General features: G+C 36.4%; 1 protein-coding gene across 1 annotated transcript; it reads right to left on the bottom strand.

Annotated features, from left to right (window-relative positions):
* Positions 1-6,118: 6,118 nt before the first annotated feature.
* LOC108991636 (long-chain-fatty-acid--AMP ligase FadD26-like) lies at positions 6,119-8,208 on the bottom strand. Its single transcript, XM_018965967.2, has one exon. It carries the CDS (start codon positions 8,194-8,196, stop codon positions 6,187-6,189), a length of 2,010 nt encoding a protein of 669 aa, XP_018821512.2. The 5' UTR covers positions 8,197-8,208; the 3' UTR covers positions 6,119-6,186.
* Positions 8,209-19,127: the final 10,919 nt, after the last annotated feature.

Here is a 19,127-nt window from a genome sequence, read left to right as displayed (position 1 = left end):
TTAGTAAATGACACATACCCAACTAAACTCTACTTGACTCGACTAAGACTCGTTAATGCCCACTGGTTTATGCTCGAGTTGACTCGTTAGCTCAACTTGATTAAAACTCATTCATATATTGATAAATATACGCATCCAACTATGTGTATATATATATATATATATGTATTAGCTAATAACAGAAGCATAGTAGTTTTATAATTAAATATATAATATGTAACCTAATTACTTATGCCTATATATTGAATATGATTCATACCTATATTTTATAATTTATACAATAATTAGTAGATAAGATTTAATAATTTCATATGCTAGTATGTGTGAACCATATATGAAATAGATATAGGCTATCATATTATGTGTATGTATTAATAATTTATGTAGGCATAAAATATATTGTTATTATGGATAAATATCAACTAGCTACATATTAGTTATTTATAAATGTTTAAAATCTTATAATTTAATATAGGTTATACTTGTTAGTTGTACAAAAATATTAGATTTTTTATTTATCTAATTTATTAATTATTAATTGTTATTCAAAAAACTAAAAAACAATAACTTGAGCTGAGCTCGGGATCGAACTTGAGTTGGGAGTTTCGCTTACCGAGTCGAGCTCGAACTTTTTTAGTTGAGCCAAGCTCAGCATGCCAAAGATCAGTTTTGCTCTGCTCGAATACAACTCTACTTTCCTCACATATGACTAGCAGAACTTTTAAATGTGATTTATGTATAGTAATAAGTTTATATGGATCAAGATTCTCTCAACTACTTGTTTAAATTTGAAGAAATGTATCTCCTTAAATTCCTGTTTGAATTTGAGAATCTCAAATGAAAGAGAGATAAATATATTTTACATAATTTATTGCTACATATATGAGTATTTTAGACAACATTAAACAACAATAATTGTCATAAGTTACACTTTATCTGCATAATTCTCTCACTTAAAGCCCCTCAAACTTAGGCATGAATTTTGTGAAGAGTAATAAAATGGTTTGAGTTAAGATGTTTTATTAAGTTTTGAGAAATGAGAAAAAAAAAAGTTGAATAAAAATATTATAAAGTTAAAAACTTCTTTGAATATTAATTTTCATATTATTTTTGTTTAGAAATTTGAAAAAATTATATTGTTTTTGTATTTTGTTTGGATAATGATTAAGTAATGATTAGATGAAAAAATTGAGAATTAGAAATTAAATTAATGTTTTATATTTGAGTGATATTTAAGAAAGAATTCTGAAAGTTTTTGAAAATATACAATAATATAAGCATCCAGCGAGACCTTAATGTTTGATGAAATATCTTCCACAGTCAATGTTCTATTGGATAGAAAAGTAGTGGCCAACCCACGGCACCAAAAACAAAATGGACTTCTTTGTCTTCATGGTGTTGGGCTAACATTCCTAATCATCTAGAGTAAAACTCAGTTGTTCCAACATCTCAAAGCTTTAAACCCACTATTATTTATTATTTTATTAATTTTTAATTTTTAATTATCTTGTAATATTACATTATATGATTACAAGATAAATAAAAATAATAATTTTTAATAATTTGATGCTATGTAACAAGATGATTAATAACATTTTTGGTTCCATACATATGCCATTTAAATTGAATAAATTCACACTAATCTCGTCAGCACTATAATTGGCAGTAAATTTTATTTGTTGATCTCTGTCAACTTGACATAGTTACACTGCATAGAGAAGATATTGAACCAGAAGTGATTGATGGAGGCTTTTTTAAAAAATATGTGTCAACTAAAGTGTCAAGTGAAGATGAGGGCGAGTGGTCAAACAAAACTGATAGTGAATGATAGTTGCTTATATATAAGTATTATTACGGTAATAAGAATATTTTTTAGAATAATAATTTATTACAATTTTAAACAACTAGGCCTCCCAAATGCAAATCAACTCGTTTGCCTACTCCATTCATTAAGGACTCTCCAATTGGTTCACCTTGGTGAGCCAATATTACCAGACCTAGAACATAGTATGTTAGATCATTTAAAGTTATATGATGATTTAAGTAGGAGTATTTTTAAAACAATAAGTTTTTTTATCTAATATTCTTGAATTATTGAATAACTATTGTAAGCCATCACTAAGGTTGAGGTGTTATAAGAGATGTCTCCCAGAGAAAAGTGTGGAAAGCAGGAAAAATTAAAGTTGATATGCCTAATGATCACATCGGTAGCCAAGGGGATCCAACGGCTTGGCTTTCTTCTTATGTTGGTACCCTTACCCAAACATATGCACCCATGACTACAGCCTCTTGGGCAAAGGTTCCCCAAGATGTGAAAGACCACATAAAAACTTGTTGCCTGGTAATAACTTACTTAGAAAATAATTTTATTTAATTATTACTTCATGTATAATTAGTTGGTTTTTTATTCTTATTGTTCATAATTCTTTCAAGGATGAGTTTAAACTTGATTTTGGCCAGTGAGAGGAGTGAGTAATGGTTGTTAAGCTGATGAATAATTCACTCCGGAGGTACAAAGGTAGATGTCATGCACATTATCAAGAGTTTAATAATGCAACAGAGGCGTATCAAAACTCATTCTAAGACATGCAGCCAGACAAATGGGAGAAATTTTGTGATATGTTTGAAGATCTAGTATATCAAATAAGTTCGTTGCTATTTTTCATTATGCTATGTTAGATGCATGAAACAAATATAGTAATAAGGTTATTTCTTTTCTTATAGTAACAAAGTATTATCAACAAAGCAAATAGATTAAATTTAAAGATACACCATCATGCAGGTTCTAGATATTTTCATCGACTATCACAACAAGAAAAATGAACATTTATGATGAATTATTTAATATGAGAATAATTGTTTGTGACAATAATAAACTCATTTTGGCAAGAAATAATCATTTTAACTGGAAATAACTGGTCATAAATAAACAGTTTTATTATAGTGTATAAAAAATGGGTAACATTATACCAGTCATCATTAAATATTAATATATCAACATATGTAATTGAAGTTGTAACATATATTTTCCTTTTGCAAGAACAAGGTAGTCATACTGAATATAGTCTGACCCAAGTGTATGCTAAATCATATACAAATCGCGATGGTGTTTGGAAAAATCCTGAAGCAGAAGCAAATTATGTATGTTTAATCCATTTTTATTGCCTAATAATATTTATGTTATTTATACTACCTGTAATGATTTTTTTTTTTTTTGGAGAAGATGGTTGGACTTCTGCAAACTGTTGCATCTGATGAATCCTCTGTTAATGATGCTGGTATTTTTTCCTTAGATTGTTGGACCACATTCTGGATATTTGAGGGGTTTAGGATGTTGCATAGAGCCTTTCTCCTCAACCTCATCCACTTCTCAAAGCAGATTGAATAACACATTTCGGGACTTTAGAAGAAGCAAGATGCCGGATCAAATAGTTGAAGTTAAAGCAACTAGAGTTGGATGACCAGTTACATCAGGCAGAGATATGGAGGCGGGATTAAGAGAACAATTACAACAAGACTTGCAAAGGGAGATGCTTTTGGAATTATTGTACTATGTTTACAAGATGTTTTAATGCAACATTTGAACAATTATGATGTTTTAATTATAACTTTTAATGTAGTTTTGTTATTTTAAATTTGTAATTTATTGTACCATTGATTACCGTTTGAACAGAAAATATTCAATTTGAAGGTAATCATTATTTATTTATATTCGAACACATTTGCGGCTGCAATTTGAATGACCAATATAAAAACTATTCAAATAAAAATGAAATCGTCAATCTAGTTCAAATGGATTGCTAATAAGTTTGAACACTTTGCATGTGTGAGCATTCGAACGCATACAATTTGTTCAAACTGAACCCATCAATATTTGAATGGTAACTCAACCATTCGAACATGGTTGGTCAGTCTAAATGTTCAAACCCAAAGTTTCATTCGAACTATGTTCATGGACGCTCAATCAGATTATCTATGTTCAAACAGAAACTTAAACCTTCAAACAACAAGAAAGCATTCGAACACTTATTTCATTCAAACAAGAGCAATCAAGTTCGTGTCGTTTGAATTAAATTACCAACCCATTTGAACAATTAATCGTAAGTTCGAATAGTATATATTCAGTTCAAACTTAATTTTGGGATGAAATCGTTTTGTCTCCAAAAAAGAATTTTGTTTGAAAAAGTTCAAATGGGTCGGTCCCATTTCAAATTAAGATTTTCGTCCCAAAAGACATTTTGCGACGGTCTTTAATTTAGAGATGACTTGGAGACGAAAATTTTTAAGTTAGTTTGTGTTGATTTGTTAATTGATGATGAAATTGTGATGTTTTGAAGTGTATGGAGCTAATTTGGTCAAGGTTTGAAGTTGAGACTTGGGAAAATGAAATATTTAAGGTTTTAGCCAAGGCTTGTTACTGTTCTTTCAGCCGCGTGAGTTTTAAGAATAATGCTATGGACAAACTCCAAATGCACAAGCTAGTTATAAAAATAAATAATAAAATAATAAAAGATTTGTGCGAGGCTTATATATATCATTATTCGAGTTTTAAACCAGAAGCTTTCCTTGCATTGATATATATGACATTTTTTTCTCTTTCCATATCCATTCCTTCCCCCACAATGGAAGAGAGATGAACTGCTTAATTAGCTGTAGATTGTTCACCTGAATGGCTTTACTGCAAGAAAGCTGCTGCGGAGTGATCCGGCTATTAAAGTGAGAAGAGCAGCTCTCCATTCACACGGCGACACATAGGCAAACACACAATAAATTAGTTAGACCTCACCACACAGAATGACCACAAACAAGTCACAGAAATCACGTTCTTCAAGCTGAGGTCTCATTTTGTCTCCGTCTCCAAGCACTTCTAGGCCACCTCAGTGCACCGCCACCAAGCCCGTTGCCCAAGACGAAGCTCAGTTCTACTGCCACTATCTCATTCCGACGCCGGCCATCTGTTACCAAGCAAGAAAATTTTCAAACCACCTGACCCACACGAATTTAGCACCACCGTCGGCCACAGATTTCGCACCACCCCAGTCAGCAACTTATGGTTTCACACCAAAAAGACCCAAAAAAACTTTCAAGTGCCATTAGGTACCAATAATTTACAATTAATTAGGCTTCCCGTCAATAATAAAAATTGATAAATCGAACTCCTTGAAACCAGATTAAGAGAAATCCTATAGGAAAGAAGATTAAAAAATAAAAAATAAACAAAATTGAAAATTTTCAAAGATGGAGATAGAGATTACTGAGAGAGAAAGATGAGAAATACACAGCACGGGTCAAGCGCCGTCACTGTCTGGGTCTCTGTCACTGTATGGGTTGTGCTCCGCCATTGTCTGGGTCAAGCATCGTATGAGATGAGTGTGTTGAGATCTTCGTTCGTCGGGGATAGAGTGGGAGAAGTGTGGAGGGAGGCATGGAAAACAAAGAGTGAGGGAGGGATGTATGGATTCTCTGATCGAGTGTATGCAAATGTAAAATAAACACAATAAACCTCTTATGTGGCACAAGGCTATTGGAGGGCTGCTCTTCACCGGACCACTCCCCCAGTTTTCTCTTACTGCAACCCCTTATTAATGTCCACAAGTTTATGACTTATGATGGGGCCAGCAGGCTTTCAATAGACCAGGGCTATCATTACAAGAAACTATTGGCGTTCCTCTAGGCTAAGGTATAGTAGCTTTCTAACTTTCAATAGGGCTCTTGGTGAAATTGGATCGATACAAGTTATGGTCTTTCTTTCTTTCACCAGGTGAACACCCATTTTATAAAGAAAAATCAACCCTTTGCAAACACTAATGGACGTTGCGCAACATTCTCTAATTTGTAAGTAGTGTAGGTGTAGAAGAGAATATAATGTTAAGTTTAAAAAGAGGTATTACAAAAAATTACTTTTCAAATTGGTGTATCTCGATATCATACATCAATTTTACTTTATTGAAATAGAATTAGCTTTATAATCGATTACATCATGTCAAATTACGTTAGTTTATAAGTTTCGTTTAAGTAATTATCTCTATAGACCTAGCATTTATCAACAAAAAATGTGAATGAAAAGGAAATGGTGGAGAGATAGAATTCAGTATACAGAAGCTAGCAATGCATATCCTTTATTCATATTTATAAGTTTCATATAGAAGATAATAAGCTAAGTACAATCATAGGAGAGAAATGCTCTCATAGGAGAGAAAGCAAAGAGGGACGACTTGGCGGCCTACTGCTCGACAGTGAGTGAAAAATCTCCTCACTCTTTCCAGTTGCCACTTCTCTCTTCTCATGTTCTCTTCCTCTCCCTTCAAATCTCTCCTTAGTTTCATGAGCTCCTGCTAGCAAAAAGCTGCTGCACTCTCCATATTGAATGTCCATTACAATACTCATTTTGGCTTCCATGAGCTTATCCTTAGCTGCCCATCTTTGTATTTTGCCTGAAGTAGTTTTTGGAAGACTCCCACTTCTAACTAGAACCACATATCCAAGTTCAACCTTCTCTTCCTCCAAAACTCTTTTCCTGATTCCTTCACATAATCTTCTCAAAAACCTAACATCATGTTCAGCTCTCTGCAACTCAGCAACAAGAACAACTGTGTCTGAGATCTCGAATGCTGCAAGGCAACCTCCTCTGAGAAACTTCGGGCAACTATTGTAAGCTGTAGTCTCTAAGTAATGAGGATGGATTTCAAGAGTATTATGTAGCTTAATCACGTCTGAACATCTGCCTGTCACAAAGAGATACCTCTCTTCTCCTATGACAATGCCTCGATCGCCTGTTCTTACAAAGCACTTGCTATTCCTACTATTGAGTCTCCCTTGAAACACCTTGCGAGTTAAGAATGGGTGGCCGAGGTAGCCGGAGGCATTGCTGGGGGATGAAACCCAGATCTCTCCTTCGATACCATCCTCGACTGGCTCATATGTCTCTTCATTCATGACAATAATGTCCATGTCCTCCTCTTCATCTTCACACCTTAAAGCCAATCTTGCAGCAGGCAGAAGCTTGTTGTGGGTTAGAATGTTTGGAAACATTGGAGAATTGCCATTATTGCCTTTCCACGCCGTTGAAACGAAGGTGCAATTCTCTGCTAAACCATACGATGGAGCAATACATGACGGGCTTAACCCAAAAGGCTTGAATACATCGACAAACTCGTCAACTGACGCCCTGTAAATGGGTTCGTTAATGATGATTAAGTTCCTCAAACTCCATAGATTAATGGGTTGGCTTCCTTTGTCCATCCCACCGCGCTTAACCACAAGTGGCAACGTGAAAGATGGAACTGGAGTACATGTTGCTTTGAACTCTGAAATCAGCTCGAGCCATAGCCTTGGCCTTTTAACAAAAGCGCCAGGTGATGATAACACACATGTTGCACCGGAAACTATGGTCAACAACAGAAACATAAGGCCACAATCATGGTATTGAGGCAGCCAGGAGACAATCATACTATTTGGATGAAGATCGTAGGCTTTCCTCGCTGTCCTTACATTGTGAGCAGCAGATCCTGCCGTGACAAGCACTGGCTTCGGGATCCCAGTTGCACCAGAAGTGTACTGAACTAAATACACCTCATCTGGTTGACAGCCATTATACCCTGAAGAAGACCATTTTGAATCTGAACTTTTATCTTTGATATCGTCTGTGGAAATCCACTTGAGGCTTAGCAACATCTGGGCAAGCTTCTTGTCAATGGAGGATGAAGAAACGTAACGTTGAACACTTGCAATGTAATCTCGGTGCGCTATAGCAGCTTTAGGCCTTGTTTGGCTGAGAACCCTTACAAGATGGTGATAGTTTTCTTTAGCAAAAGAAGGGTCTGGTGGGAAAATGGGCACAGTAAGAAGGCCAGCCCTTTGGCACCCAAAGAGGAACTCAACGAGTTCAAGTCCGGGTGAGCATAAGATTACAACAGTGTCACCTCTCTGCAAAGGAATCAATAGCTGAGAAGAAATAGACTGCACAGAATCATGGAGTTGAGCATAGGTGAGAGTTGTACAGTTTTGTGCATGGTTCGAGTGATCATTATCATCTTCGACCCAAATGAAGGCCGGCTTCGACAGAAAGGCCGGTAGATTTGCCCAAATCGGAAGGTAGAGATCGACCACAGGTTGGTCAGGGAAAGATAGATCATAGTTTTCGTGGTTCATGTTGTATATATGTTTCTTTGTGTTTATGATTGAGTTGGCATGCATTTCCGTTGTACGTCTTATAACAACAAATTATGGGTGCATTATTGAAGAAATTAACAATGTTTCGCTGTTTCTTTTTTGTTTATGAAGATTTCGAGAGTACAAAAAGATATTCGAGCAGAATATCCCACTCGTGAATGACAGCTTGTTCGTTCGCGGAAAAAACGTCAATTAAGATATTGAGGATCATATTCATTCTTCGTTACTTAGCATGTTGTTTTACTATATAGGCTATTTATTCGCATATTATCCAGCCGTCTGTCCTATTGCGCTGCATATGTATTTAGTTTTTGGATTTTTCTGATTGTTTGCTTTCCCAACATGATTACGCTCCTGCATGTTGCAGAATCTTGGATGAGCATTCAGAATATGCTTTGTAAAATTTACATGTATTGTCAACTGAATAGGAAACGAGATTGGTCTTAGAGACGAAATCTTTTAGGGACAAATTAAATTTCCTCCCTAAAAGTACTTATTTGAGATAAAAATTAAATTTCGACTGCAACAACATTGGTCTTAGAGACGAAATCTTTTAGGGACAAATTAAATTTTGTCCCTAAAAGTACTTATTTGGGACAAAAATTAAATTTCGTCTCAAAACATGGATGCGGTTTTTAATGCGTTCGAATAGAGAAATATATGTTCGAACTAGACTTTCTATGATGAAATATAAAGTCCCAAAAAAAGAAAGCGTTTCGAACGTTAACAAAAACGTTCGAACATAATTTAATGATCGTTCGAATGGTTACATAATTGTTCGAATAATAGTCGTGACAGGAAAATATATACAATTGTGCTTGGGAAAGTTCGAAATTGTTTGAACAAGATATTTAATCATTCGAACTGAAGTTTTGGTGGAAAGTTATAAATAAATCTGGCGGGGATGTTGATATAGTGTTTGAACACTCCAATACAAGTTTGAATAGTATTTTAATTCACATTCGAATGTCGACATAATTGTTCGAATAATAGTCGTGGCGGAAATGTATACACAGTTGTGCTCGGGGAAAGTTAGATCTTGTTCGAATGCTATATTTAATCATTCGAACCAACTTTTTGGTGGGAAGATATAAATAAATCTAGCGGGGATGGTTGCAACATAGTTCGAACGGTACTTTTATGTTCGAACGGATCTATAAACCGTTCAAATGCTCATAATAGTAGTTCAAACGGTACTATTTAATTATAGAAATTTATTGAAAGGCATTCAAATATTTTAAAAATAAATATTATTTGGGTTTATTAGTTATCATTTTCAAAAGAAAAAAAAATCTACCTGTAGGGGTTTGTTATTATTTATAGTAAATTAAAATATTTCACATTCCTAAGAATTTTATATAATTAATTTAGAAATTAATTAATCGGTTTTAATGTGGTAAATAAGAATTTGTAATTAAAAAATATTACCTTCCAGGGAGTGTAATTTTTTATATTATCATGAACGGTAAATAAAATAAGGAAAATTATTTTTGACAATAAATAATCTAGCTATATATAATAAATAAAAATGATATAGTAATTAAATCAACAACGTTCGATACAATACAAAAAAATAAATAAATAATAAAACTATTGTGGAAGATTATACAGGTCCTCCTAGATGACAGTAATGCGTCCATCAATCTCTTACAATCAAACCATGATGGGCACAGTGATCCTCTCCACGATCCACTTCATGTCCTGGATCAAAAGTATCACATGCTCCTTGAGCAGGGATTGTATCTCAGTGCTAGTAGCCACTGCAACCTATCTATCAACATTGGCATCAGTAGAAGCTGGATCACGCTCTATGCCACTATCTTGTGCCGCTGGAACATTAATTCTAGCATTCTACAAGTAGCACTCGCTCTTGCTGAAGGTGATCTTGTTAAGGGGTCTGATATGTGGTTGCCTCTGCTCCATCATTAGCACATTAACCCTCAATTGGACTAGGAGATTAGAAATCATCAATGCATACGGTATACTACCTCCACTCAAATACCGTGACTCTAATCGGATGCGGAGGAGGAAGTATAAAGGCAGATCAATTGGCTCTCTTTGTGCTATCTATAACATAAATCAAGCTCGTTTGATGCCGAAGTCAGTCTTGTGTTTCATCAGATCAATATTATGGGAAACAATTAAATTCAGCATTCGAAAAAATGAGAAACAAGCTACCTGCTTGATCACCTTGCTGCCATCATATAGAGGAGTCGAATCGTCACAATTGATGAATCTCATCGTGTGTGGGTCCATCATCTGCTAGAGCCTCATCCTCGATGGCATCCTCACCATCTATCCTTACAGCCGGTTTTTGTGCAGGGTATACACCAAGCTCATGTGGGATCCCAAGAAAATCAGCAATAATGTCTGCTAAGATAGTAACACTCACTCCCTAAATGGTAAACATGAAGGACTCCTCATTGGCCTCCATTTGACCCATGGCCTAATAAAACTCACTGACCATGTCTAGACAAGTCACACCCCTCTGTTGACAAATCGGGCCCCATCCTTTATTGCTTATAATAGAAAGAGGCTTCATCCATCCCACACAAAATCGCGGAAGTCATCTATAATGATCTCTCGCTCTACCAGTATTGGCCTCCACCTCTCACTAGCTTCATTGCTAGGTTGGCCCTCTCTCCCACGTTTTCTTCCCATGTTTGCCATTAGTTCATTGTTCATAATGTAACACCCCAATGGAAGGCCCAAACCACATGGTCTATACTCCAAAAAAACTTGTCAATGATATAATTTGAGCCACATTGGAACCTTTATAAAGAGCAAGAACTTCTTATTCCCAAGCAATGTAGGATGTCATACACCACCTACTCTTATCCTTATAATATGGGGTATCACAATCTACCCCCCTTAAATTCCTGACATCCTCTTCAGGCCAGTCCGTCATAGGTGACACGGCTCAAGTCCCACATTTCTGGTTGGGATAAACTCTGATACCGTTTGTAACGCCGCATTGGAAGGCCCAAATCACATGGCTTATACTCCAAAATGATTATTTAATGATACAATTGGAGTCTCATTGACACCTTATAAAGAGTAAGAATTTTTCCTTCCCAAGCAGTGTGGGATCTCATTCACCACCTACCATTATCCTTATCATATGAGGTATCACAATCTCTCCCCTTAAATTCCTGACGTCCTCGTCGGGCTTGTCTGTTGTAGGAGGCATGGCTCAATTCCTATATTTCTGGTTGGGATAGACTCTTATACCATTTGTAACACCCCAATGAAAAGCCCAAACCACATGACCTATACTCCAAAATGACTAGTCAATGATATAGTTGGAGCCCCATTGGAACCTTATAAAGAGCAAGAACTTCTCATTCCCAAGCAATGTAGGATCTCGTACACCACCTACCCTTATCCTTATCATATGGGGTATCACACATAAAACCACAACGAATATAAATAAAATATAAAGTTCTAATTATATTATATGTTGTGATGTTCGAATATAAACAATTATGTTCGAACAGGAACAAATTTGTTCAAACGATCAGGTATTTAATCCAAACGCTAAATAATACCATTCGAACAATATCAACCAGTATTCGAATGGGATATAACCATTCCAACTATATTTTAACTTGTTCGAACATTTACTTCCCATTCAAACGAATAAATATGTTGTTCAAACAATATAAATCCTATGACTTTTGAACAACATAAATGTTACATTCAAACAGAGTGCCAAACCTATTCAAATGGATTGTTAGATCAATTTTTAACGTTCGAACATGTTCTTTCACGCTTGAACTCTAAAATGGTTGTTTGGCAAATTTACGTTCGAACAGGTTTGAAGCCGTTCGAACGTGATTATCCATGAAATTGGTGGCTGAGTCGACTCAACACCGAACGTGGAAACCAAGGATTCTTGAAGAATCCTGGTTTTAATCGAACTGAATTAACATGGAGTGAAGCCTAGACTTCACTCCATCATTTCTACAGCCAAATACTGCGTGTGGCAGCAGGAAAACACCAAAAACGGGTCGGATTGGATTCAAAATTTGACCCCCTTTTCAAGTCCATATAAGCTAAAAATACGAGCAATACATTCAAGTGAAGGGCCCATACCTCTTAGAAGGCCGAAAACAGCCTGGTTACGATAGAGTTGGTCGCGATGACTGGCGTACGACAAAGAATGGGCTTCGAGCAGCGTTATGCGAATGTAAACCGTTTGACATTCTAATTGGGTATTTTGTATCGAGCAGTCACATTCATATGCATATTATCCAGTTCAAACGGGCTATCTATTAATTTATTCTATTCAAATAGAAATTTCAACATTCAAATAGAGAGTTTAGCCGTTCGAACCATGTACGACTCTGTTCAAACAGGTGAATTTATGAAACTTCTCATTTTTTCAATGATCCCGATCCGTTCGAATGGTCCAATACTCTGTTCGAATGGCTATATAAGTATACTATATAATTACATACTTAACTATCATTAAACATATATATACTAGATATAGTAGTATAATATTTATATATATATATATATATATACTACTTTAGTATATACTAATATATAGTATAACTATAGTATTATAATGTGTAGTTATAATACTATAGTAATATAGTATAATAGTAGTTATAATACTAATATATAGTACTATAGTATATACTAATATATGGTATAATATAGTTATACTAGTAGTTATATATACTATACTATATATTAGTATACTATATATTTGGAGGAAATATTTACTCCATTCGAACGGTCTAGCATTGTGTTCGAGCAGAGACTATACTGCATGATAGGTTAAGTTGAACAGAAAGGATGGGGCTCGTTTATGGGGGAAACTTGTCGCCAAATTTATGGAATCTATACCCATTCGAATGAAAATTTATATGCCTCTTGGATGGTATACACTATCAAATGATGAAAGAAAAAATTATGTGAGTGGTTCATGACAATCAAATTACCTAATGGCTAAGCTTTAACATGTCAAGATGTGTAAGAAAGCATGATTGTCATGTATTTTTGCACGTTTGTTTCCAATTGGTGTGCGTGGAAAGCTTACTCTAGATGTTCGTATAACTCTAACAGAATTAGCTAGATTTTTCAGGGACATTTGCAGTAGAACGTTAAAAGTTGATGCATTAGTAAAGGTGGAAGCTGACATTGCACCGATATTGTGCAAATTGGAGAGTTGTATCCACCTTCATTCTTTGATATAATGGTTCATTTGGTTGTACACCTGTCTCGTGAGGCTTTAGTTGCTGGCCTGGTCCAGTATAAATGGATGTATCCTATTGAACGATTTTTTAAAAAACTTAATCAATCCATGAGGAATAAAGCTCATCCAGAAGGTTCAATTGTAGAGTCATACATTGATAATGAATGGCATACATTTTTTCTATGTATTTTCGTGGAGTTGATACCAGATTCACGAGACCGGACCGAAATTATGAAGGTGGACAAATGGGAGTGTCATCATCATTTTCTACATTTTTTTCAAACCATACGTCCCATAAGGGGATACGACCTATTTGGACGAAAGTTCGATAGAGCCCGATGGTATGTATTGAATAACTACGCACAGATTGACAAATACTTGAGGTTAGTGATGACTCTGCGTATCAAAATAAATTAAAATACATGGAATATAATATAACTTGATACAAATTAGTTGTTAACTTGAACATGCACAACGAACATATACAACTACTTCACCTGGATGGTGTAATTGACGTAGAAAAGAAGCATGAAGATGAGTTCGCCTTGTGGTTTGAACAAACAATATCACCATGAAAATTTCTTACTATATACGAATTTCATACCACTAAAATAGATTTTTTGCCATCTAACATTGATATAACTGGAATAAAATTTATTGATGTAGGTTGCATCGAAATATAGTGATAATTCAAAAGAAATCTCAAGTGAACTGTATGCTTTGGCACATGGTCCGTCCAGGTGGGCCATCCAATACTCAAGATGTTTGGTGCAGGGATATAGATCTCACACGGCTGATAGAGAACGATATAGAAAAATTCAAAATTGTGGGGTCGTAGCCAAAGAAAGCCACGGAGAGGATAACATTGACTCCTACGGAGTTGTTGAAGATATCATTAGGTTAAAGTACATGGGGGACATATGGTCTAATTGTTTAAATGTAAATGGTAGGATGTCTCAAATCTTAGGTTGGGAGTGCGTAATGATGAATATTTTGAGTATAATACATCTCACAAATGGTATGAGGAAGATTCTTTCGTTCTCGCTTTCCAAGCAAATCAAGTTTTTTATTTAGATAATCTAGAGTACGGAAACCCACGGCGAGTAGTATAGAAGTTTGCACCAAGAAATGTATTTGATTACATTCCAGTGGCAAATGAACAACATGAACAATTTGATGGTCCAACAAATGAAGAAGCATATCAAGAAAACAAATCAGGCATCAATCTATTTGTTTATCTCAGCCAATATGACATGGTTTCATTGCATAGAGAAGATGTTGAACCAGAAGTAATTGAGGGTGGATTGTCAGAAGAACATGAGCCAATTGAAGTGTCTAGTGGGGATGAGGGTGACAGGTCCAGCAAAACTAATAGTGAATGAAATTAAATTTCGTAAAGTATTGTTGTTATAAATATAATAACATTTTTACGAATAGTAATTTATTACGGTTTAAAACAGATATGCCACCCAAATGCAAAGCAACTCGTGTGCCATCTCCATCCATTATCAACTCCCCAATTGGTTCGCCAGCCATGAATGGTGGGCCAACAGCACCAGACTCAGAACAAGGTATTTTACCAAAATAAACTTGATTTTATGTGATGATTTAAGTATTAATGTTTTAAAAATAAAATAATGTTTTTGATATTATGTGCTTGAATTACTGTACAGCTATTGTAAGTCATCGTCGAGGTCGAGGTACTACTAAGGGTGTCAGCATAGAGAAAATAAGGAAAGTGGAAAGAATTAAAGTTGATATTCCTGATGATCAAACCGGTGGCTCTGGGCATTCGGCTGCTTGGCCTGCTTCTTAGGTTGGTACCCTTACTCGCAAATATGCACTGGTGGCTACATCCTCCTAGGCTAAATTTTTCCAAGACGTGAAAGATCACAGCAAAAATCATTGCCTGGTAATAAGTTACTTAGAAAACAATTTTATAACATGTTAATTCATAATTAGTTTGTATTTAGACCAATCATTTATAATTTTTTCAATTATGAGTTTAAACTTAATTTTGGTCAACGAGATGATCGACTAACGATTGAGGAGTTGATGTCCAATGCATTCCAAAGTTACAAAGGTAGATGTCATGCACACACTATCACAAGTTCAGTAGTGCAACATAGGCTTGTCAAAATCCATCCCAAGAAATGTCACCAAACAAATGGGAGAATTTTTGTGATATGTTTGAAGATCCCGCATATCAGGTAATTTCATTGCTATCTTTCTTTATAGTATATGATAGATGTATTACACAAATATAGTAATAATGATTTTTTTTTAGCAACGGAGTACTGTAAACAAAGCAAATAGAGCAAATTTAACGATACACTATCATACAGGTTCTCGATCTTTTCATCGACTATCTAAAAAATTGATAACGTTATACTAGTTCCCGTTAAATATTAACATATCAAAATTTCTGATTGAAGAATAAATTTTCCTTTTGCAAGAAGAAGAAATTCTTTCTAACTATAATCTGACTCAATTGTATGCTAAATCACATACAAACCGTGATGGTGTTTGGACCAATCCCGAAATAGAAGCAAATTATGTAAGTTTAAATTTTTTATTTGTATTGTCTAATAGTATTTTCGTTATTTATACTATATCTAATGATTTTTTTATATGACAAGATGGTATCACTTAAGAAAACTGTTGCGGCTCCATCTGATGAATCATCTGTGAACGATGTTCAAATCTTTTCTCAGGTTCTTGGATCATGTTCTGGATATTTTAGGGGCTTATGATGTTGCATGAAACCTTCCTCAACATCATTATCCTTTATTCAAGTCAGATCGAATAACAACTCCCGAGAATTTGTGGTCCAAGTAAAAAGAGTTGCGGATTCAATTAAATCAGGCAACGGACACAGAGGCAAGATTAGAACAAAACATAGAGAAGAAGTTGAAGATTCAATCCCAAAAGATGTTTGAACAATGGCAATCAATGATGTCCCAAAACTCTATGCCACCACAATCCTAGAACTTATTTTCTTTAGTTGTCTTTTTATTATTCTGACTTGAACATTTGAACAAATCTGATGTTTTAATTACAATATTTAATATTAGTTTTATATTTTGTATTAAGAGTTTACTATATCATGAGGACCGTTCGAACATAAATACCCAATTCGAATGGCAATTTGCAATTTATTAACCTTTGAACGTATTTTAGCTTCTGTTCGAACTAGCTATCAAAACCATTTAAATGACTTGAGAACTGTCAATTATGTTCAAATATATAAATTGTCTGTTCGAACGAACTGCATGTTTGAACATTCGAACAAATAATAGTTTGTTTGAACACATATGTCATCATTCGAATGTACCATACACCATTTGAACAAAACCATTAAACCACTTGTTCGAACAAATGCTTTCAATTCGAACGTATATAAATCGTGTTCGATCAGATTACTTTTGTTCGAACAAAAATATATTTTTTCAAATAGAAATAAACTATTTGAACACTCCCTCCATTCGATTAGGATCAGATAAATTCAGTCTTTCAAATCAAATTGCGATAGAGTTTGAACAGATACTCGACCGCTCGAATAGAAAATATTTCATTCAAATGGTTTTTTGGGACGAAGATGTTTCATCCCAAAAGAGTGTTCTCGTTTGAACGCTTTCAACCGGTTTCACCCAATTTCATCCCAAAAAACCTTTTGAGACCGACCTTTTGGGACAATATTATTTTTCATCTCTAATACTCTTTTGGGACGAAAATGCCATTTTTTTAGACGAAGCTTTTCGTCCCAAAAAATGCATTCTCTTGTAGTGATATATATGACAAATGATGCTAGCTAGCTAGATGGTGCCATGCATGTATATAAATATTCATTATGTTTACTGTGAACAATACCTAATCGCAGATCACAGACAATTCGAATGCCCCATGATTCGAACATTATCAGGTATTGTCATCAATGCCGAGGATACTCTTCTAGCCCTGACAGAGCCAAAAAAGGAGCTGGAGTGAGCAGAGAGGAAGGCAAGGGCCCCAACTAAGGCTGAGATCCACAAGAAGCCGAAGAAGAATTCCCAAGACAAAATGAGAGAGGAAGCTCCCACGAGGGGACCGGAACCTTGATTCGACCAGCCTACATTCACCATCTACGAGGCCTACACCTCCACCGCCCGCGAAAAGGGTGACCAATGTATTTCACACTGCTACTATACATACCACAGGTCCACCTCGCATAACACTGAGGATTGTTTCTCCTAGCAAAGGATAAGGGAGCATGCGAACAGACAAGGCAATGCTATCCCCCGGCCCGGGGGCTGAAGCAGGAAAGAAGGGGAAGGTCGAGGAAAAGGAGCACGAACCAAGTCGACTGGTATAGGAGGGAAGAAAGCCCCTGTCGACAACCACCAGCGCAGGGGCTACATCAAGATTTTCCTTAAGGGGGACCTCAACTCGGGGAGATCCAAACCATAGTGGGAGGATTCACGGGTGGGGGCAATTCCTCCTCAAGTAGAAAAATGCATGCAAGGCAGGCTCGATACCACGAGGTGTACTTGGTCGAGTACCATCCCGCAAAGTATCGAAGGGGTGAGCATACCCCAGTCATCTCCTTCACTGAGGTCGACTAGGAAGGGCTATTGTACCCCCACGATGATGTGCTGGTAGTAACCATGCTAGTCGCCAACTTCACTACTCGCAGAATCCTCATTGACAATGGGAGTTCTGCAGACATCTTGTTCTAGGAAGCCTTCACCAAGATGGGAATAGATGCTGCTTGGCTGCATCCAGCCCCCATGCCATTGAAGGGCTTCTCCGGGAGTATGGTTCAACCTGTGAGAATCATCAAGTTATCGGCCCTCGCAGGCAGCACCACTTGCACGGCCTCAGTGATGGTCGACTTTCTAGTAGTAAGGACCCCGTCGTCATACAACGCTATCATTGGGAGGCCCACCCTTAACAGCTTGAAGGCTGTCATGTCAACCTACCACCTCAAGATGAAATTTTCGACCCCCGTGGAGTGGCAGAAATCTAAGGTGAACAGGTCTTAGTAAGAGAATGCTACATCCAAGAGCTGAAATAGAAGGATGGTGGGATTACCTCAGACGTTACCTCCGGGAGATAGTAGGCCATGCACTGCTTGGAGAGCCCTAGCAGGCCTTAGTCTGGGGCTCGCCCTACCGAGCTCGAGGGGGAGAGAAAGAGTGCATGGCCCCAGAGGCAAAGGCAGAACGAATTAAAGCACCCAGACCGAAGGCTCTGTTTCCCTTTATTTTGTAATGTATCGTTTAATTATTGTAAATTCTTGTTATTTAACGAAAAGCATGATTTTCCCAGACAACACAACACGTCTACTTCGAACTTTCATGCTATCAACAAAACATCGACAAGACGATCTACAATTAACGAAATCTGAGACGATAATATCATCACCAAATTAATATTTACCTTCCCTGCGATGTCAATGGGCAGGAGCACGTCCAGTCTCAAACTGCCCGAACAACGTACCTCCCGCGAGATCAAAGGGAAGGGCTAGACCAAAGGCCACTTTATCCCTCTCACGATGGAAAGCGGGTCCTGCTCCCAGGCGGCTCTAATAACCCGACCCCCATCACGGAAGAGCGAACCAGCCACATCGCTGTCCGAATAAGTTACCTCTCTTGCGGGATGCCAAAGGGAAAGGTAGGCCAAAATGTTGTCCTATCCCTCCCACAACGAAGTGTAGGTCAACCGTCAGCAGCCCAATGATAAAGACTTACCTACCTTGCGAGAGTCAACA

Source organism: Juglans regia, chromosome 15 (genome assembly GCF_001411555.2).
Source record: "Juglans regia cultivar Chandler chromosome 15, Walnut 2.0, whole genome shotgun sequence".
Lineage (NCBI taxonomy): Eukaryota > Viridiplantae > Streptophyta > Magnoliopsida > Fagales > Juglandaceae > Juglans > Juglans regia.
Note: the sequence above shows the minus strand (reverse complement) of the source record. Positions and strands in the feature narration are given on the sequence as shown.

Coding starts and splice junctions, on each gene's coding strand:
- LOC108991636 (XM_018965967.2), bottom strand. CDS start 8,196: ATGCATGCCAACTCAATCATAAACACAAAGAAACATATATACAACATG.